Below are 22561 nucleotides of genomic sequence, written 5' to 3'. Positions count from 1 at the left end.
CTTCCTCTAATCTACTTGGTCTACTATCAGCCTACTGTACTAACACCCATACAGCAAGCAAATGGGCAGACCTTTTTCAGAGACCTGCCCAACCAAGCTCTGTGCTGTAATGAACCGATCACCTGCGGTGTTGAAGTTCTGTGCACAAAGCACCAGGTGGGAGCTCAGTGCTCTAGTTATGCAGCTCAATGGAGAGTGCGACAGTTACGCTACAGTAAATCTTTCATGAAGTTTAATGCTCCTCTAAGGAGACATTCAGATTTTTCTATGTATATAAAATTATCTTTTGCAAATGAAAGATCTGAGGTAAACAAAACAAATCACTTCATCCACCTTAATTGAGCATGTAAGACTCCTCTAATCTATACTCACAGCAGCCATGGAAGGCCTCTCTCTAAATCACTGTCCAGAATAAACACCCTGTCTACCCTGCACAACTACCCAAATTCATGAACTGCAGTAACAGTGGAAAGAGTTAATTCAAACCTATACTGAAACTAAAAATGAACTACTGTAAACTATTCTTCATACCTTCTTTTGTCAGTAGGTTTTTAAACAGAAAGTTCTGGTTAATGCTTTTAGGTTCGTTCTGATTTACTTTTGTTTTTAAACAGTAAGTTAAAAAAAGTACAATTAGCCTATACAGTGGGATGCTGCTGTAATTCATGAATTACATCACCAATTAAAAAGACATCATAAAGATTCCTTCTTAATTTGTAATGTTAACTACATCCATCTTATAAAAACTACTACTTTACCACAAAATGTTTGTCTCCTTGAGAAAGGAACGCATTTCATTACATGCAAACTTCACTGCATGAAGTATTATAAAATTTGTCTTCTCTTTCTAACATAAGAAAAACATTTTCAGACTTTAAACAAAAATTCCTGCCAAAGATTTAACACAAACTCTAAGGAGAATCAGGATTCACTGCATTTGTATCAGCAGTATAACACAATAATTACACAAATTATAAAATCTGGCAGTCCACTGTAAAAGTAATTGAGCTTTCATCAAATATCTTTAAACAACCAGTGATGCCATTTGTGTTACAGAATTATGCTTCCATATAATTGGACACGGCCTTACTGTTCAGTAATACTCAAATAAAGTAAGCTATGTTGCCCGTGTAAGACAAAGACAGACTTATGTTTTTAACAGGAATAACACAGTCATTAAGTATGTGATAGAAATCAAGAAAAACAATACAATGTGATTTCATCTGAATCAGTCAACTAAAAGAGAACCTTTTTTTCCACACACTTCCAACTAAAACAAGTATCTAAATTAGGTCTGAAATAAATGATCATTCTAAAATATGCTCGGCAAAGCATTACAAATACCAGAAAGTTCAAGTTTAAAAGGACCCGCAGAGAGAACATCTTCTGGCTCAGAACCCACACTAAAAACTTTAATTGTAACAGGATCTTGTGAATTTATCAACTGTTAAAAGTTTGTGTTGATGCTCTGTAGATGAGACTTCACTTGGAAAAAAGGGTGACAGCGGAGATCCAACAGGCCTCATTTCTCATGATGTATAAACCGGAGTACCTCTACACTAAGATTTATACCTCAACCCAAAGCAAATGAGAAGACACTGTAATTAATAAAGAACATATACATTCACAGAAAGATCAATACAGAGTTTATTTTTCTTACTTACAGAATCTCCTGTCTTGGCTGACACAAAATGGCTACTGAAATTGTTTTCCTGACAAAATCGCTGATGTTTATCAACTTTCACTGTGCGCATATGCTCCAAGTCAACTAGAAACAAGTGGGAAAAAAAGATTACTACAGAGTAACATAGAGAGTATAGAGTATCCTTATGTAGTTATCTGTCTTAGAAAACTCATTCACTGGAAACGCATCAGATGTCATCTTATTCTTTGCAGAGGTATGCAAATGCCAGTTTCTTTTTATAATCGTATGTGAAAAATACATTGTGCATATTTCTGGACTCACACAGGCAATTGGTAACAACTTTCCCACTAACTACATGCAGAAAAACAATCTAAGAATTAAATTTTGTGGAGTTTTTTTTTGTTAGTTAATTTGTTTTGCTTTTAACAAGTATGATGTATAATGATAGTCCAGCATAAACTAGAGAGACAGAGTTCACAAAGTACATCTGAAATGAGTTGGAAATAACTTTACTGCAGAACACAGTAGAGCAAAAACATTCACTATAATAAAAAAAATGAACTGAATAAAAACATTAATGGTCAGTTATTTTATATGAAGTCTTCAATTCCACGTGCCAGCGCATTTTCATTTTTAGCATTTTATAACCACTGGAAGCAAAGCAAAGCTTTCAAATGGTATTTTATGTTAGAAAGCACTCGTTGCCTACAACACAACATGGAGCTCAAGTCTTGCACAGGTTTTATTGTGCACATTCCAGTTTTTCCAAATCTGATCGTATGGTAACTGGAAACTATATTGAAAAGTTTCTCTTTTTATTGCATTACAGTTCCTATAAGGGTGTTGACTCTCTGCCGTCAAATTATAAGGCAAATATATTCAGAAGGATTTAAGGACAACCAGGCTCTTTGAGTCAATACAGGAAAAAAAAACTTAAACTGATTTCCTGAGGAAGGGACCCAACTGACTTGTAAAAACTTGTAAATTTGCAAATCTAGTAAGCCTGCATAATAGTGTCATTTGATTATCAGCTGAAAAAAAAGCTCTCATACTACATAAAAGGCTTTATTTTAAAATGATATTGGAGGTCTTTAATTTTTAGGCTCTGGAGATTTTCTCTTGGAGATTTTTAGTCTAACAGGGGATTCCTACACCCCATTTATACTGCTTACTTTGGTTAATGTGGAGTTTTTGCCACATATTACTGTTCCTCACACATCAGTAAGGCCTTGTTTATAAGAACAGGCCTAAAATCATCCAGTTACCACAGGCATTAATTTGTGAAGGACTAAAATACTAAGCTATTAACGCTAACATTTGTAGTACAGTGCATCATATTAAATGTAGAATATACAGTTTTACAAAAAATAGGAAGAACAAATGCATTTATTAGGATAAATCCCTAAGTCGATAAAAAGCCTCATACAGTCTATATAACAGTTGTTTGACTTCTTTCTCTTAAAAATAACTACCAGGAGAGAGCCTCTGTTGAAATGCTTTTAAGAATAAAAAAACAGCATACTCTCCAACCGATATGACTATTAGCTATTAATTTTACTCTTCATATATTAGCTGTAAGTGCAGCCTGGAAAACACAACATTACTGTGATTACTCTTTGGGGGAAAAAAAGAAATCTAAATATTTCCTTTATTTTTATTTAACAATGTTTTAAAGGAACCTTAACTATACCTCTGTATTGAAACTTCAAGTCTACACACGATTACAATTAAAAAGTCAACCACTGATCATATTTACACCACATCTCTGTTAACACACATACTTACGTAAGCCCCTAAACACAAGCTCACAAGTAACAATTTCTCCAAATCTCTCATTCCCAAGAAGAAAAGAACAGAGGTCATAGGAACACACAAGCATACAAAAGTTAAATGAATTTTCAAGAAGAAAACGTTCTGCCTTGTAAGAAATCATATCCCAAAATGCTTCTTATTTTCTATTTGAGGAAATATTAAGAATAAAATATGGTCAGTGGAGAAATCAAAAGCATGCAAGATCCCAGAATCTAGTAAAAAATCAGGGTAAAACTGTGTTTCCGAAATTTGTACAACTCTTAGTTCCTCTTCCCATTTAGGAGTGTTTCATCCCATGGCTTCTGAATTCTGGGCAGTGTGCAGCAAACTGTGCAGATACTGTTCCAGAAGATAACTGCCAGGTAAATGTCCTCATGCGTGCACTCAGCTCACAATAAACACAAGGCAATTCATGTTACAAGCATTAGCCCTCAATGAAAGAGGGCACAGTTTTAGTGCAAGAAAAAGATTTCAAGTGTTAATAAATATTTAATCACAAAAAGTTTCAGGGCACAATAATAGGCAGCTACTGAAGATCAGCTAAAATGCAGCAAATAACCCTCTAGTTCTTTTTCAATTACTTTATTTTTATTTCTTTGAACATCTGATATTGGTCAGTAGAATATGCAGAACTCATAGCTAACAGGACATAACTCTTGTCTAGCTTTTATTTAGACATGTTAGAGAAAAGACTTTAGGAAGGATCTTGAGGAGAAAACTTATTTTCTAAATAGGTGTTTATAAGAACTGTAAGGAAGAAAAAAAACTCATAGCTGGCCAACGTGGGCTGGTACGATGAATCACTCAGCAGCAGGAATAGGTGTCTTTGGGATGAAGGATGATACAAGGATGTACTTAAGCCATGAAAAGCTTAAAGGCAAAGACAAATAACTTTTGGCTAGAAAGAAGAGAACGATACATAAATACAGTATGATTTTACAAACCAGGAAAATGATTTTGCTGAATAGTCTAAATGACTAGATAACATTGTGCTTGCCAATAAAAAGGAATTTCAGCAATTACGATGCAAAAGATGAGCATTTTAACCATGGTAATGATTATGATAGGCCATACCTAATGAAGGTCACAAAAAAAGATTTGGACTTGTATCAAACACAAACATTTAGAGAAAGACCAGAAGAGACAGACATTTCCACACCAGACTGTTCAGTCACCCTACTCATCTGAAGCAAATTAGGAAGATGACAATAGCAGGAGGAAATTAATAGCTCTGTTTTTACCAAGGATAATTTAAGTTGATGACTAGAAGCCACAAAGAGACGTCAAAAGGAGACACAAGGATTTTGTTTGCAAAGGAAAAACAACTTGAACTAATCATAAATAGTGAGATCCTAAAATACACAAACATTACAAATTGTTACTTAGGTTCAAGTGCTTGCCTACAAATTGTGCTATCTTTATTAATAAATAATGCTTTTCTGCTCTTTAAAAGCTAAAGCAAGACCCAAATGGATAAGTTTTACAGTATATAGCAAGAATATTTATTTGGTCTTCAAGCTTGTCTGGTGGGAAGAGTCACTTCAACTGAGGCTAACAAAATAATTGTGGCTTCTCAAGTAACAGATCTACATGTGTAGTATGTACAGATACGTACATAATATATATATTATATGAATATACCTGCACAACAAAAATAGACTGGAAATTCATGAATTACTTCCACCTAGCCTGGGAGATGCAAATGAAACTCTCCCCTCAAGAAGAAACTAGAACAGATCAGTGTCTGCTGCAGCAAGTGATGAGGCTTGCTATACGACTTGCTTTTCACAAACTCTGGAGAGTTCCATCTTGATCTGTAGGAGACTAAGCATAGATTGAGAAAGGTGAAAAAAGGAGAGTCTGGATCTCCCACTCTTAGAAGTCCCAAATGCTCCGTCCAAAGCATTGCTGAAGGCATGAAAAGAAGGAGGTAAGAAGAAAACTGCAGAATCTATATCAGGAAGAAAGTCAAAGAATATCACAGTCACCTCTGTTTAGCTAGTGACAATTCAAAGATGACAAGGACAAAATCGTGGGCTTAAACTGGGACTAGAGAGATTGGATTGGCTCACATCTTCATGTGACTGCAAAAGTATTTTTTCATGATTCTTCGAACTACTGATGTACATTGCTTAATTGCAGTGAAAAGCTGATAGTGCTGCATTAAAGAGGAAAGAAAACAGTAGATGAGTATTTTAAACAATGGTCTGCAAGGCTAGGCTATCTGACTGGTAAAAATTCTGAGCAAGCTCTTGAGACAGTATAAGTGATCAACTGTAAGTCACATTCCTGTATAACTTTACATGAGAAATTAGGAGTAAGCCACAGACATTTTAGCTTTTGGTTAGCAGGGAGGGAATGCAAGGACACTAGGAAGTGGGTGATTTACAGTCTCCACTACACATAGCCATTCAACAGCAGTTCAGTCTCAGTCGAAATGTTCTGCTATTTTTGTCTTGGGATTCTCAAACTATTAATGCTAAATAAATTAACACCAAATTTACTTATCTTATGCTGTTTAACCATATGTATCATTCCTCTAAAATAACAGAGGCTTGCAAAAAGTCTCTGCCAGTGGATCCATAATAGTTTGGCATACTATGTTTCCATGATTTCCATTTCAATACAACACACAGGTGAAAAACCAGTAGCCAGGCAATGTAAGTACTGGTTTATTTCACCCTTTCCATTAAGTGAACTACCACAAATACAATTAATTCACTAGAATCACTTCATGTAATAAAGTGTGATACCAAATCCCAGAGCTGTTTTGCCTTTAAATTATGGTAAGAATAAATATGTGTAACAATAGTTATAACTCAACTGGGACAGACAAGAAGCCACTAAGTACTTTAAAGTATCATTAATCAGTGAAATGATGAATGTTCTGGTTTCATCACCTTTCAAAATGGCAGAAATCTAACAGTCATTCACTTTGATTTGAATGTTACCTAAACAAATAATCGCACATACTCTAAAAGACACCAGAACATCATTTATGCAGAATGTAAAGGCTGCCACTTGTGCTATGTGTGTGCCTTTCCCACAGGACTGCCACTGTCTTCCTTCATAACATCATTAGAGAATAGTTTCATGTAAATAAAGTGTTTTTAAAGTCAGAAAGCATTGATTTTTGCAATAATCTTTCTTTCAGGTAATTTTGGAAGAAACACAAATACATAACTAGAACAGATACTAACAAGCAGCTGAAAAAATAGTGACAGTACTTGTTCAGAATGTTACAAACAGCTAAGTGGCATGCATAATGCATGCTAAGCAAGTCTGACTGCAGTAGTTTGCTGGCTTTTCTCCCGGATTGTAAGATTACATTTAAAAACTGTAATGCACTATAAGGTTATTTTACTATTCCAATGATAACTAATCTAGCCATTTGCTAAAGCATCAGTATGAAAAGAAACTTTGAAGATATAGCTGAGTGATTCAGTAAAAGGATGCCTCTCCACCCAAAATTGAGTCTTCCAAAACTTCCAAGCGTAACAAGGCAACCTGTTCTAAAGGGCCAGTTCTTCACTGAGGCTGAAATTACTGGTTGATATTTACTGCATTTATACTAAACTCTGTATTAACATAAATGAATTCAGAACTGCCTTGCTTCATAATTATCACACGTATTATAACTTTTATATTTTAAGATAATTAAAGGTAGTTTGAAAGTTATGAGTAAACATCTATACTAATCTATGGTAGTGCACAAAAACATATTCTTTTACAGTATGCTGTGAAAAACGAAATACAAATCTTTCTGCAAAGTATTTGCAGCTGTTCACACAAGGTATACAATTACATAATGTTTAAATAATGAGCTATCACGATTAGCCCACACAGACATGACAAGTAAAATGCTTTAATAATTTATTAATTTGATTTACATGTGCTTAAAATTATGTACATACTTTCCCTTCTGACAATACTCCAGGGTCATAAAAAAGGGGACTGTATATGGTGAATTTTTCATCCTATTTTTGTTATAATTTCAGCCTCACTTTTTTAAGAACAAACCTATTTTGAGCACCTGAAATCCTAACGCAGCCATGAAGACAACATTTATTGTCTTCATGCAGCACCTCTGCTCAACAAGCTGTCAGTTTAACTGCAGTGTGAAGCCTGCTTCACCTGTGCAAAAGCAGAACTGTCTGAATAGGGGAATAGAAAGGAGATTTCTGTAAGATTTTATTCCAAAGAATAAAACAGAAATCCTGATTCATACTGCGAGCAGCTCTGGCCATGAAGAGCCCCTCTCAGGCCTCCTCTGCCATAAGCAATATTACCCAGCTTCTCTTCTAGTACTGCCATCATTCCAAAGAAAATAGGGAAAAAAGCAACAAAAACCCTCCCCGGCTTTTTATTGCACAGCTTACCTACAGTAACCTACTGCTCTCCCATTGAAGGATGGAGCTAGTTAATTGAGCCTTCATTTTCCATGAATGCTTATTTAAATGGATTACTTAGAACTTCAAGCAAGGGCACTTTCATTTTCTAATTAGACACAAAAGCTCTTTCTGTATAAATAATAAAATTATCTGATATAATATTTCTGATCTTATTACTAATAATGACTAATTTCATAACTGATACAATACTATAAGAACTAGAATTATGCAGAAATTATAATAAATTCAATTCATGACAAATTGCAATGAGTCTGCAGTACTATCAAACATAAACAGTTTAAGATCTAGTTTTATTAAAAATCAGTTTTGACTTGCTACTTTCCAATTAATTTTGCACACAGTTTTCAAGAAATTCAAGCCATAAATGCCAGAGTGCAAACTGCAACTTTTTGTAGCTAAATTTTTTTAGTACTTCCAAGCTTTTTCTCACACTAAAATTGTATAGCTGCCAAAAAAAGAAAACTCTTTCATGGAAGTCCTGAAAACTATACCACAACTCTGATTTAAGGAAGCTCAACGAAATATAAATATAGTTCCAAGTACAGATTTTCTCAGTAATTTTTTTAGGTTATCAAGAAAACATCTAGAGTGTTGTTCTGGTTATACTCATGTCAGACAAACTACATGTCACATTAACTACCTCCAGGAAGTTATTCCAAACACAAAATAAACTGTTTATGCCCCTTCTCAGATAGATAGCATGACAGATTGTTATTAGTTGAAGACAGATGAAATACATTAATTTGATTGCAAGCATGTGTTTACTTTCTCACTGTCATGTACACTCTGCTGCTGATTCTTCCCTATGAGGATGTAGTAACAAATCACATGTTATATTAGAAGACTTGCTAAGGGAGAATAATAATAGCTGGTGCTGCACTTTAATACTTAAAACACTATACTTAACATTTCCAGCTATAACAGGAAATCGCTGGTTCCAGAAAGCAGAAAAAAAAAAAAGCTTAAAAACTTGTGATTTACACAAAGCATCTTAATGCTTCCTCCTCTAAAAAACTAAAATTATCAACAAATATGTTTGTAAATTACTGAAGAAAAATATAACCTTATAAGCGCCAAAGACATGTCCAGAGCTCTTGCAAAACCAAAACAGAAATTTCTACAGAGACAAGATAAAGAATATATGCTCGACATGGGGAAAATAACGTGGACAACTTCCAAGTCTCCTCAGTTAAAAGCACAACAGCATCTTGCCCTTGAAGTGAGGTTTGCCTGTTTTCACATATGCCTCCTATGGGCCTCCATTTATTTCTACAGAACCTATTTGGAATTCTCTTTCCTCTCAAAGAACAACAAAGACTAAAGATCTGTAATGAGCTTCTTAGCATAAGGGCAAATCACACAGTAAAATCAGGTCAACAATTCTAACATCTTTTCTAATTAGTAAGTAATAGGAAAGAATGCATTTAGCATTATAAGTTCTCTTTGATTTATATTTAAAGTGGAAGCCCTTGTCTTTATATTAAGATTCCTACATAAAAATATGCTATATTAATTGAGACTTTAGAACACTGGTAAACAATAAAGGACAACAGCATTTTTTCCTAAGGCTCAAAAAGGTTAATTGGATTAACATCTCCAAGATTTAAAACAGATTGCAGCACACTGAGACAATGGGACAGGATCCTCACCTAACAATAAGCATCTATAGCGTTTGGTAGATGACAGATCATTTTTAAAGAAGATATGTTAACCTTTGCAAATGCAAACAGCAGGCATCTTTTCATACCAAAGTAAAAATTTTTTTGAAGGAGAGGGGGAAGAAAAAAAAAATTAAACACCCAAGTTTCTTTTCAAAGCTAAGATGATAGATGAATGATTTACACAGCTTGAAGGGACAGTTAAATAGAATAAAATAATATTTTTTTCTCAGCTAGACATTTCCCATTTTCATTTTTCAATAAATTCTTGGCAGAAATTTTTGCCACCATTTATCATTTGATTGAACAGAATAAGATTGCACTGATAGCCACTACGTGATCCCCTCTGTTAAGCACTTATCATCCTTATCCTTAGCCCTAATGTATATGCTTTTGGAAACAAGGAAAATAGCAAAAACAGTATACTATGAAAAAAACAAACAATACTATAAGGTAACTTAATTTATCTTGCAAATAAAACATACTTATAACAACTCTTTTTTTGCTTTATTTTCCTTTCTTTATGAAAGGATATCACTACAGCATAAAAAGCAAGAGAGGAGGAGGAGAAGTGTGTTTTGAAGCCATCTGCTTACCCTGCAACTCAAGTGACTATGCACCCTGAAGATACATCTGTACTGCAGACAGAGCTATCACAAAGAGAGGAGCCAATTAACTTTAAATGCATTAATCCGGGCACAAGAAGCATAGATGTTGCAGCACAGACCTCTGTGCAGATTAACTTACCATGTATCTCTATTTACTGTCTGCAGTATACATATCTATATAAACATGCCTTTAGGGTAAGCTTCACACTTCAAGTGGGAACGTGAATGAAAGAAGACGAAATGCTTTTTCTGCACAGTGTTATGGAGTTTGATCAGCCTGGTGTGTGCAGATGAATGCCTTTCTCTCTCAAAAGCATCATCTCACAGGGCTTTAATGCTGTTTAACTTCACACTTTGGGTTAATCAAGATTTTACCTTCTGCAAAGAAACGTGTGCTGAGATTATAAATTACTCCTGAAGTAAGACTGCTTGCTCACTACTGCTTTTTATCTAGCCAGTCAGATTCTGGCCCAGCCCTTATCATTTATAAGTACTTTGCAATTACAGATAGTTTGCTGCCTAATTCTTTTCCGAGTAAATTAGGCAAACACTGTTCTTATTTTTACAAATGAAAAATGAAACATGAATGAAAAAATAAACATAAAGCCTTGCCTAAGATCACATGAAGTTTCACTGAAGCATTTGACTTCACAGAAGCAATTTTACTGCTTTACACACTGAACTGACTTTCATCTTCTTTAACACATGCGTTCAGGCTTCCTAACCCTTGTGCCAATGAAGACTGTAACAGCAATTAGGTTTTCTTCCTTTTTAAGTTAATGCTGTTAATTTGGACTCAAGTGTCTTTACAAATTGCTATATCCTTAAGATAAGAGAGGAGCCATACCAGGAGAACACCTCCAACTGATTTTCCTTACTGTATCAACCGGGTGATATAACCACTGGGCAATCACAACGATCAGCATTGTACTCAAATGCAGCTGGGAATGACCTATTTACTAAATAAAGCTGAGAAAGCAAAACAAATCAACTTATAGCCAAACATACCACAACTGAGGATGCCCAGCAACAATACTGGGTGTGCAAGTTGCCTCCAGCCCACCCTGATACAGTGGCACTAGACAGTGAAATAGCAAATACAATTAGCAGTGACACAGTAAAGCATTATGGAGACCATCTCAGAGACATGGCAATGCTGTTAATTAAGCACTGAAACTCAACTAAAACACAGATAAAAAAGTGTAATAATCATTTTGTATTTGTGAAACTCCAGCTGCAGCATTTCTTCTCGCTTCTCACTTCCTTCTTAGGAAGTTTCTACAAGTAATGAATACATTTCATTTGTTTTGTACCAGCATCCTTCATAACAACAGTAACTAAGGGTAAACACTCAAAAATCAAGCTGCCAATGGTACTTCATTTTTCTAATCGCTAGTGTTTCAGCAATATTATGAGGAAAAGGTTATGCCATTTAGAATCTATATTTTCTCTCACAAACGTAACACTGCCCTTTACAGAACAACATACAGTAAGTATGCTATTTGATCATAGTTTTGTAAGAAAATGTTAACATTATGACAACTGCAATATGCATTTTTAAAGTGTTCATATGAACTCTGAGCAAATTAATTTCATTGTGTTGTGTCAAGAAAAGCATGTTGCTCTTCAGATAACATTTTGGTAATAGTTTCCAAACCTTCCTATACTGAACTTTAATAACTGACGCAAGCATTATGAAACAAGAGTTACTGGTAGAAAAATAATAACAGACTCTTCTTCCAATTCCAAGAAAATTTTTGATTCAGAATTACTGATACAACAGAAATAAATGAATTTATTTATGAGAAATTAATGGATTTCAATTTTTTTCCAGAAACTACTGTCCTTTTTTTGTAATATAAATATAAAAGCATTTTAAAAATCTGATTTTTTTATTAGATCAGATAGAGATGTTCTACGTCCTGGTTTAATTTAACATTTCCATTAACAACAGAACGTAGAAAATCTATCACTGCACTATGATTACTGAAATTCAAATCTGAGTGATCTCTTTTTACATGTTCTTCAATACCTTAACTAAGACATGAAGCTGTAATGTAGCAAACATTCAGAAGATGGTGCTAGTCCAATATATCTGCAAGCCACAGATGGATCAGCCTCTCTTCATCTCTCAAAAATTTTAACCAATTCTGATGCACCTACCACCTCATCAAAGAATTTACCCATGTGAGGAAAAGGTACAGTCACCTTTACTTAAATGCTAAGAGCAAATCGCTTCACAGTCTAAAATTCAAAAGATTTAGTGGATTGACATATATAAAATAAATTTGTCATTTCATACATAGAGGATTTTAAGAAGACTCATATGTTGCTTAAATCCCAGCTGCAGTCATTTTCATCTATCTTTTACAGGCAGCAACAAGAGCTTCTTGCCATAGCTTCAAGGCATACCAATGCCAGCACCAAAGCTCAAAAACTATTGCTATCTCATTCCTGGTTGTTCATTCCCACCTTCATGCCACAAGGCACTATTTGCTCCTCACCTGCTTAGGAGGCCATGCAGCTCATATGAGATTACAAAGCTCAGTAAGCTGATCCACGATAAAAATAGCTGCTTCCTTTTTGCTACATTCTTTTTAACTCAGCTCAAACCACCAATCTGATTTCCCACAGGGTAAGAGTGGTAACTTCAAGCTGTAAACTGGCTTCATCACAAAACCTACCATCATGAAACTACAGCCTCTGGGAGCACCGGGGGGCTGAATCCCTGTCAGCATTCAGAAGGGAAGACAAATTAGAGTCAGTCTCACTTCTGAATATGGAAAAGTAAATCATATAAAAATAAAATTATAACAATTTTATTATAACAAAGTTATTGAAGATGCATGTTCTTCTTATTAAGGAGATTAGATGCAGTTTATAATTATATGGTTGGGTTTTCTTGCATTACACTGAAATGTCTGATACATTTGTAGTTGTGTCTATGCTTAATCATGCTACAGCATCTTGTAAACTAGGTATAGTTGGACAAGTCATTTCTTCCAAAAATAGGAAATCCTGACATACTACAACATCAAGCAAAGAGCTTTATCCTTTATATAGCAGTTCCTGGAACAGTTATCTCTAAAGAATGCATAGGAACATATCTCAAAATAATGTAACTCACAAAGCCATGGAAATGAGCCATAAAAATCTTCTTGTTCCTATAAAAAGCATTTACTTAATAAATAATACCTCCTCACAGGATCCACTCTAATATTCTCAATCAATCTATACACACCATTTCTACTGGAATACTTCCGTTGATTTCTTATCAAACAACCATGTAATAAAGCTGGCTCCCCTCTTAGGTGTGACGCTTTCATCCGATGCTCTCAATTACCTGCTCCTAACACAGCCAGCCCAGGTCACTTCCAGGGCCCTTCCACGCCTGACTTCACTGCTGATTCTAGAAGATGAAATAATGGATTGGAGACACTTTGGGTTTCTGCTACAGACAGACCCCTTTGGGAGCTCTCCCACAACAAAAATTATAAGTGAACATGAAGTCATTCACCGGGATATAAAAACAAGCCTTAAATGTTCAAAGATCAGGCCAAGCAAGTCAGTATTATTGTTATTATAATAAAACTCCAGCATTAAGCAATTTCAGACATCACTTCAGTTCTTCTTCCAAACTTTTTCCAGTGTAGATGCAAGATTGGCACATATTTGAGTGAAATTACTCAGTTACTAGGCAATTTATTACTGCTTAACTGTTCCATGTGTATCAAATCCTCTTTGACAGCAGCCCAGCTTTTCTTCCATTTGGAAGCTTTTGTAAGTAATTATTACCAAGCCAAACAGTTTTCAACTGGCAGTTAAAAAATTAATAGTACAACTCAACTTTGTAGTAAATTAGATTTTATAAGAAAAAAGACTGCTTAGCAAATATAACATACTTTGATTACAACAAAATGAGGAAATAAGTTTACTATCAGTAAAGACTTTATTAGCTATTTTTTAAACTGACCAAGAACTGAATTCAGATTATATTCAACAATACAGCAGTTTCAAACCAAATGGTAGAAGACTGTATAAATCTTTCCCACTTGCCACCTCACATATTTTAATATCACTACTCAGTCAATCAGGTTAAAACAAAGAATTTCTTTCAATATATCTCTCAATAAGAGATTCATCAGGGTACATGAAATCTGTTCTCATCTCAAGTGGAACAAGCACATAACTTATAAATTTGTCAAAAAGAAACGTCATGGCGTGAACTCTTTGGTCCAAAAGTTCATTAACATAACCAAAAACGAGAACTGACTGAGATATTAATGAAAGATATTAAAGCTGTTCTATATTTGCATCTGCTTTTTCTCCATAAAATTAAAGATATCAATTAGTTGATAGACTGAAACAGAATACGCTAATATTGTCATTTCACAGTATTAACCAGTTTCAGCTGAGCAAGCGGAACCAACTCATAAAGGTATCTCCAAAGGACCGAAGGAGACTCTGTTCAACTCTAAAAAAAAAAAAAAAAAAAACTATGTGATACATAAACAATTCAAAGATATAAGAAGAATACTCCTATTGTTAAAGATTTAACAAATTAGTGTCTACACCCTCAGAGCTGCTCTGGCCACTTGGCTGTACAAAGCAATCCAATTCCTTCAGACTCTTCTACTCCTCGGCAGAAAACTCACTTAAAGAAATGTTCAGTGGAAGAGGATGGCCTGAAATTAGGATTAGAAGAAGTGATCATTTCTTCAGCAGTTTAATTGCAAGTTAAAATGGATGGCCCTGGTTTTCTCTCAGCTGCTGGCTGAGCACATGCAAACCTTTTCTTGTGACAGCACCATCACAGTATAAAATAAATCCATGAGTTTGTCAAATAAGGATTGTTCCCTTTGCTTCATTCAGTTGAGGTTGGACCAGTGAACTGAACCCTCGGTGAAGTACTACTTTTGGCAAAAGCAAAACTGGGTTAGATCAATTGTGAAACCACCTTCTCAGAGTGCGAGTGCAGGGAGACACTGAGAGCACTTGGATTTGGACACATGTATGCACTCAACATTTTTTTTTTAAACCAATAATAACTTGAATTTGAAAATATTAAGCAAGCAAGTTAAAGTTCAACTGAGACTTCTTTTGCAAGTTTGTTTTGTTTTGTTTTTTTCTCCTAAAGCCAAAGAGGATTTTAAGAGTTTCTACTTCATTCAATTTTTACTGAAGTTAGGAAAAAGCGATCAGCTACGTCTGACTTACAGGGGAATTTAGATGTGGAAAGTGTTTTTCCATATTATTTGGTTAATCACAACATCAAATCATTCTTTGTTTACACCCAATCTACTTATTGTACTTAGGAGCTCTCAAGGACAAACTACTTCCCTTGCTAGGTGTGAAAAGGAAGAGGAGAATATGAGTCAAGAAGTTAACATCTTGGAGTTAGGTAATCCCAAGATATTGTCTATTAAAATTTTAGCATAGCCCCGATGATTTCTTAGTTTCTTTGTGACTTAACACACTTCTTCACTTTTAAAAGTATGTTAAGAGAGCATGGGGGTTTGGCACACACAATTCCTACAGCTTTGGCTTTAGCTAGTGGTTAAGCAGCCATGTCAAATCACAGCCACACTGAACTTTCAACCTGAATACTGAAGGCACAATATAAGTCTGGAAACCCCAACGTAAGAGCTAACAACATAACAAAGCAACATACCTAGCCAGTTTAGTGACAGCACCGCTTAGCACAGGTTACAATCTGCTGAGGTCAAAAGAAAACAGACACCTCAATTAAAAAAAAAAAAACCCACACAAAAAAAAAGACAAAAAAACTCATAGCTTTGCAGAGACTAATGCTGCCCCAAGTAAAAGTCAAGAGATTTGGTTAGAAACTGGTTCAGACCTCTCACCTCAGTGGCTCAGCACAAAGTCTGCTCTGTTGGACTCACATTTTCTACACGCACAGTCTAGGCCAGTTTAACAGTCAAAAAATCTGTTGGGTTTTTCCAATTTGGATGAAAACACTCTCACACCCAGGCACATGCTCTGTATGAATACAAAGTACACAAGGACACAAGAAGCTTGAGCTACAGGAACTTATTTTCTCCCTGCACTGTATTCTGTCAGCACTGGGCATGCCTGCTCAGACAGACTGCTGTCCTAAGTCTTGGAAGGTGCTGTATTGATGGCCCTGATGGTTGGACTGGATGATCTTGGAGGTCTTTTCCAACCTTGGTGATTCTATGACCTCACTCAGAAGCATACCAACTAAAGCCCAAACAGGCCATAAGAAAACTGCCCAATCTAGTTCCAGAAATACACATACACCACTATCAGGCCACAGAGCATTTCACTCTATAGCCTCTCAACAACAGTGAAGACAAAATGTTTCTGAAGGAACTCTCTTTTCCCCTCCAAAAGCTATTTGCAATACACTATAAGGACTGAGCAAGGAGCATTCTAAGCCTTCTCTCTTTCTTTCAAATATTCAACATCTGGTAAGTTCCCTGCACGTTTATGTCCAACAGAAGAATCAAATTTGATAACTCTATAGAAGAAATTCTGTTACTTTAGAATGCTGCAGTCATGCACAGGACTCTAATACCTGTGAAACATAGCGCCAGTGAACGACTATCCTTCTATGCTTAGACTTGAAACTCTGGGAATTTCAGTGAGCAAGATCCCTCATTAGAATCAGATGGAGACAGATGTACCTGCATGGTGGGTGGGCGCTGGTGGACATCAGGCCTTCCAATCTCTCTAATGAGCAATTTCCCCAGATTCAAAGAAAAGTTTCATAAAAAGTTAAAGAGAAATGGCAAGTTGCCTCCTACTACCACCAACCTACCTGCTTGGGCTGCTGCTTCTATAAAACACAGGGTTTTGTGTTTTTTAGTTGTTTTTTTTTTTTTTCCCCAAAGAAAATTATTGTTAAAACCATTTGGCCGAAAGTGAAGAACTACTGAAAGCTACAGTCAGACTGGCAGCTTGCTCTTAAAATTCCCCCCACCACTTTTATAAGTATCGTTTTGCTTGTGGCTTTTAACAGCTGTTCACACACTCCTAAGCTAGATGTGAACTTTTATTTTCACAAAACTAAACGGGAAGCTTTAAACAGCATCTGATTTAATTTTTTTTTAATTAAAGCGGAGGTTAAAAGGACCATGGAAATGGATGATGCAGCTGTGCTGATGCTAGGGAAAAGAATTCCAGAACAAGAAGTGAGGTAGAGTAAACATACAAAGCAACTTTCACAAAACTAAGTGCACGCTGCACTTAAGAGATTTTATTAGCTAATGGCAAGTTAACCCTATGTTTCTTCAGAAACATTGTCAAAAATTAAGTTACATTTCTCAAATATAATAGAATTTGGCCACCTGCTCTGTTCTTGCCTCGGAACAATTCTGAAATTAATTCCAGAATGAGCGAGTTCACAGCTTGCAATTTTATTCCCAAATGCATCTTATGTAACACACTAGCAGAACTAAGCTCACTAGCATTGCCATACATTTACTGGTTTGGTTTGCCAATGATTTTGCCTTCCCCTGCATTTAGGTCCCTTCATAGAATAATTAAACCCTTTAAATCAGATTTGCAAATGTACTCAGATACGAAAAGATGCAAGCATGCCTAAGGGTACAATTTTAAGCACTGGACAACTAGGCAATGGTTAAACCACATTTGAAAATCCCATCAGACAGCTATCTACATTTTTGAGCATTGGCATAGTCATGAAAATTCTGCCCTTATAGCCTAATTACTTAATAAATGGCACCACATACATTTTTAAAGGAGAATAAAAATGTCAAGTTTTATTTTACATGTACATGTTAAATAAAAAAGCACACAATGACAATATAATAATTCTAGATATCATCACAGTATTTAAAGGGTCTTTCCTACTCAAACACTTATGAAAAGTATAAACACAAGTTTAAGGCAGAAAATTCATAGGATTATGAAGGAAATGCCACATTAATTCTCATGGATTTATATACCCTCCTGACTGTAGCAACTCCAGATGAAATCTTTTCCAGTGCAGTAGTACATATACTATATAAACCAGAAGACCTTAATAGTTCATCCATCAAGTTTACTCAGCCAGAGAAGCTGCTAGAATTTTTATAAGATGTCTACTATACTAAAGAAGTATGTGTTGTAACCCATATCCTCAAAACTGGGATATCATCACAAAGAACAAAAACCTAGTGTCCACATCTGGCTGTGCAAGAAGCATGTGCAGATGATCTGTGAATGAAAAACCAACACTGTGAAGAGCATTCCCTTGCACCAAGCACAAGGTGTAGAGAGAATGGAGAGAATGAAGAAGTGCAGAAGAGTGAGATATAATCCAGGCAGGACAGCAGCAGCAAGTAGAGGGAGGCAAGCAGAAAATGTTAGTGATGCAGTGATGTCTTTTCCCCTCCCTTGTCCACCCACATACAAGAAACTCAAGGACAAGAAATAAAACAAATTTACAACAAATATGAAAATCTGAGCTAATCAGAACCAGGAATCTAGAAGGTTCTAATCAGGTCACAAGAAACCACACATTGGATCCCTTCTTAATGTTCCCCTGGGACATAACTTGACACTGTCTTTGATGATGCAAATCCCTAATATCTATTGGGTTAGTTCCTCGCAGAAACCAAGACAATTTGAAAATGAAACCCAGGTCACTTGTGAAATATTTTATGCAGGTGCATATAAATTACATTTGTGCACTTAAACATAGCAAACCTCACAAACAAAAGTTCACCGCAGGGAAACATAAATATAAAGCAAATAGATCATTTATGTTGCTGAACCTTCTGTGAATGAAGCTGTGCTCCAAGAACGGTGATTAATATACTGTACACTATGACAGATAAAATGATTCATAGTGAACCAATTAACAAAACATTTTTCATATTAGACAGAGCAAAAAGAAAACTCAAGTTCTGTAAGTATGAAGTCGTTACATAAGCAACTTTTTGTTTAGTTGACTAGTAGTGCTGCCCTCAGCCCTACAAATATTCATAAATCACATATTAAACTATCACTTAAATAAAGAGGCAAAAGGAACTATCAATGACCAATAAAGATCTGGCAGAAATACTGCTCCTTAATACATTATAACTTAAAAAAAAAAAAAAAAAAAAAGCAATTTGGCCAAAATTTCTGAGAAATGGATATGCCCAACACTCAGGATCACGAGATGTACTTACTCTGTAAGTGTTCAAAAGCAGATGGCACAAACAGAAAATGCCTCATTCCCATACGGTATTTCTTCGTCCAAAGAATACCAGAACTACTCTTTTTCCTTCTGTAAACGGGAAGTGCTCTCCTCAGATTAAACAACTATAATAGCATATATGCAACCTAGTATCAAAGGCTAATGTGGTAAAACTAATCAAGTTAAAATGGAAAGAAAGTGTAACCACTTTCATCAGCAAAGGAACATAATCTGTTCAGGATAAAAGAAGCGTTTTTATTGCTCAGTGACTTCTTTGCTCCTTGATTTCCTAATATCTGGCTCTCTGCTGATGGCAGCAGTGCTTGGCATGCTAGCAGATTATGCACTGGGTGAGAATAAAACTGTCAACATTTCACAATGATCTTTTTGAGTTCAGTCTAACTACCAGACACGAAGCAAGAACGAGAGAGCAAAATATTATCATCACCTGTGCTGCACAGGTCAAACCTGAATATACAAAAGGGCTTATAGCTAAAATCTCTAAAATTAATCTTAGTCACGCTCATATCAAAGGCAAAAGAGCACAACTGACAGTGGAACCAGGCAGTCAGTTTTGGATGTACCGTTTTGTATTTCCTGCTCAAAATAGAATCCAAAATATCTTAAAGCTTATTGCCAGACAGCTGAGTAGTAGGACAAAAATGTATTCCATGGAAATATCACAATCAAAATATTATTAAAATATTCTTATATTATCAGTTGTTTCAAAATTAAGAGATAATGAACATTAAAGTTATTTCTGGTGACTGCTCGTGTGCAAAGATATGAAACATATTACAGTAAAACAACCAATTTCTAAGTGCATTTCCATTATAGAGAACTTTGTGACTACATAAAAGGTGTTTTGCTGTCCATCTTACTCTCTAGTGACTCGCTTCTATTATTCACTGCCATGCTTTAAGTCTAAATACATGAAGGAAACTTTGGTGTTCATTCCTTACTTCTGAAGCCAATAAGACTGGTTGGAACAAGCCAGGAGAACTGTGTACCATGGCACTGTGACATTGGTATAGTACTTACTCTTTCATGCATAGTAATTATTCTAGCAAGTGTGTAAAGCAGACAGACCCAGTTACATAAGGCCCAATGCAAGTTTTATGAACTGCAGAAAAGCGTGATTAGTATGGGGGGGAAACATGTTTCACACTTTTATTGTAAAGAACATTAGAATCTCACAGAAACTGCCAGAACAGATGTTCATAAATTGGGCCCTTAATCTACAGCACTTTCCAGGTTTTAAGCTATATCCACTGGTCTGTAGAACATATTCCTCTCTTTTTAATATAATTCTTCTGTTTAGTTTTTTTAATAAATAAGTTTATGACTTTAGTAGTGTTGCCAGCTGTTCAATTTTGATTTACTGTCAGAGTCTGCTTTAATATATAGTGGCTTTTGTGGCTTACCCATATAGATTACATTTTAAGCTTCAAGATATCACTATAAAGCAGCTGGAAAAAGTACTGGCTGTGCTCAGAAACCAGCATTATTGCTATAGTGATCAGCCACTTAAAGATGCAACAACACCAGTAACTATGCTCTAAAAACCTTTTTGATACACCATTCCCAAAATAAAACTGCAGAAGTTACTGTGTAAGCTGAAGACCTCTTGATATATATTCCTTATAAAGCCAGCCCAAGAAAATTAATAATTAGCAATTTGGCAGCATATTAGCTGGCAATGCAAAGATTTCTACAATGATCACTCTTTATTATTTCATTACATTCTTTAATTGTTCTGTGTAGCTTAAGACAACTTCTTAAATGCTTTCATGTAAACAAACAAACAAAAAAACCCTGAAGTTCAAACATCACAAAATCCAGACATTGTCAGTAATGGCTCCCGCTAGGTATCAGTAGTGCTATAGTTACTATAGCACAAAAAGAAGAGAGTGAAGAACTCAATAAATATGTTCTAGGAAAACAGAGAACTTTCCTACATCCTGAAATCCCACTGCATTCTTTATAACTCCTGATAAAACACTCCAGTGTTTTCTAGAAAACATCTATATCTTCAGCATGGAATACTGCTCCTAAAGAACTGTCAATACCGAGAATCATTTTTAAGCTCACAGACTTGCAATATAACCAGACTAGGCTTTTTTTTTTTTTTCCTTCAATTACCTGCAAACACCAGAGTAGCCTTATTCAAGTAAAGTACCACAACAGTATTCTTAGAATTGACTGACAGATCAAAAGTGAAAACTTCTGCAACACTCTGTAATTGGACAAATGCAGAATCAGACAGACCCACTAGATTTTTTTTTTTTTTTTTTTTTTTTTGGTGATACATCATTCACAGAAGATATAAAAGGAAAAAGAAAACCAAACCAGCAGAAAACAAAACCAGCCTTTATATTGTTAATTTTCTACGTGGACAGTAGAACATAAAATTTTAGAAATTATCTACTTAGCAGTCTGACCAGCAACTCCTGTGCTCTGCTCTCTTTGGATGGTGGTGGTAGTATGGCAGTAGAGGCTGAACCTCTCAACAATATTCCATTGCATGTTGTTGCTGTGTGACAGAAGTCAGCAGAAGGGCAGTCTGACAAAATGGCATCTGACATGGAAGTGTGGATGAAGCAAATGGTAGAACAGAATTCCTTCATTTGTAATAAAATGGCACACATTGACATTCATCAACACTTGCTGAATGTTTATGGACACCAAGCACTGGATGTGAGCACAGCGAGGTGGTGGGTGGTGCTTTTCAGCACTGGCAACAGTGGTCACTTCTGCTGGTGCAGATCATTACCAGGGTAGCATGCAGGCTCCTGTTCATCACTGAACAAAATGCAGAGCTAATGGTGGTAACCATGTTAAGTGTTTTGTAGCTGAGAATTTGCTCTACCAAATAGTGGTGCAGTGCTCTTTGTATCTGCTGTAGTTTCCATGGAAATAAATAAGAGGTGTTACTTTCAGAGCAACCTACATATATACGTGTGAAAAATGTATTTCAAAATATGAATTCTATCAGCACATTTTTTTCTAGTACAGTAATATTGCATAAGTAAACCTACTGGACAATATTTAATGCAAAAGACAGGCCACATGGTATCTATAAGAAAAATAAAGCAAAAGAAAAAAAAGAAGAGTAATCCAAACCAGTATAACTGTCTATGGGCTACTCATAAAAACATCAGAGTAAACTTGGAGCAGCTTACAGGAAGTCACTAGAACTGCTCTAAAGTTGACATCTGTATAACCAACTGCAATTTTTTACCTTCAGATTTGAGATT

The 22561-nt window shown here is 35.5% G+C and overlaps 1 protein-coding gene across 3 annotated transcripts in view; it reads right to left on the bottom strand.

The window, feature by feature from the left end:
• Positions 1–22561, bottom strand: part of RAB28 (RAB28, member RAS oncogene family) — a 62399-nt gene that overhangs the window by 9575 nt on the left and 30263 nt on the right. For all 3 annotated transcript variants that reach the window (XM_048942129.1, XM_048942131.1, XM_048942130.1), the window contains one exon: positions 1665–1768. In XM_048942129.1, coding sequence (XP_048798086.1) covers positions 1665–1768 — 104 coding nt within the window. The remainder of the gene's footprint in view (positions 1–1664; positions 1769–22561) is intronic.

This window comes from Lagopus muta, chromosome 4 (genome assembly GCF_023343835.1).
Source record: "Lagopus muta isolate bLagMut1 chromosome 4, bLagMut1 primary, whole genome shotgun sequence".
Taxonomy (NCBI): Eukaryota; Metazoa; Chordata; class Aves; order Galliformes; family Phasianidae; genus Lagopus; species Lagopus muta.
Note: the sequence above shows the minus strand (reverse complement) of the source record. Positions and strands in the feature narration are given on the sequence as shown.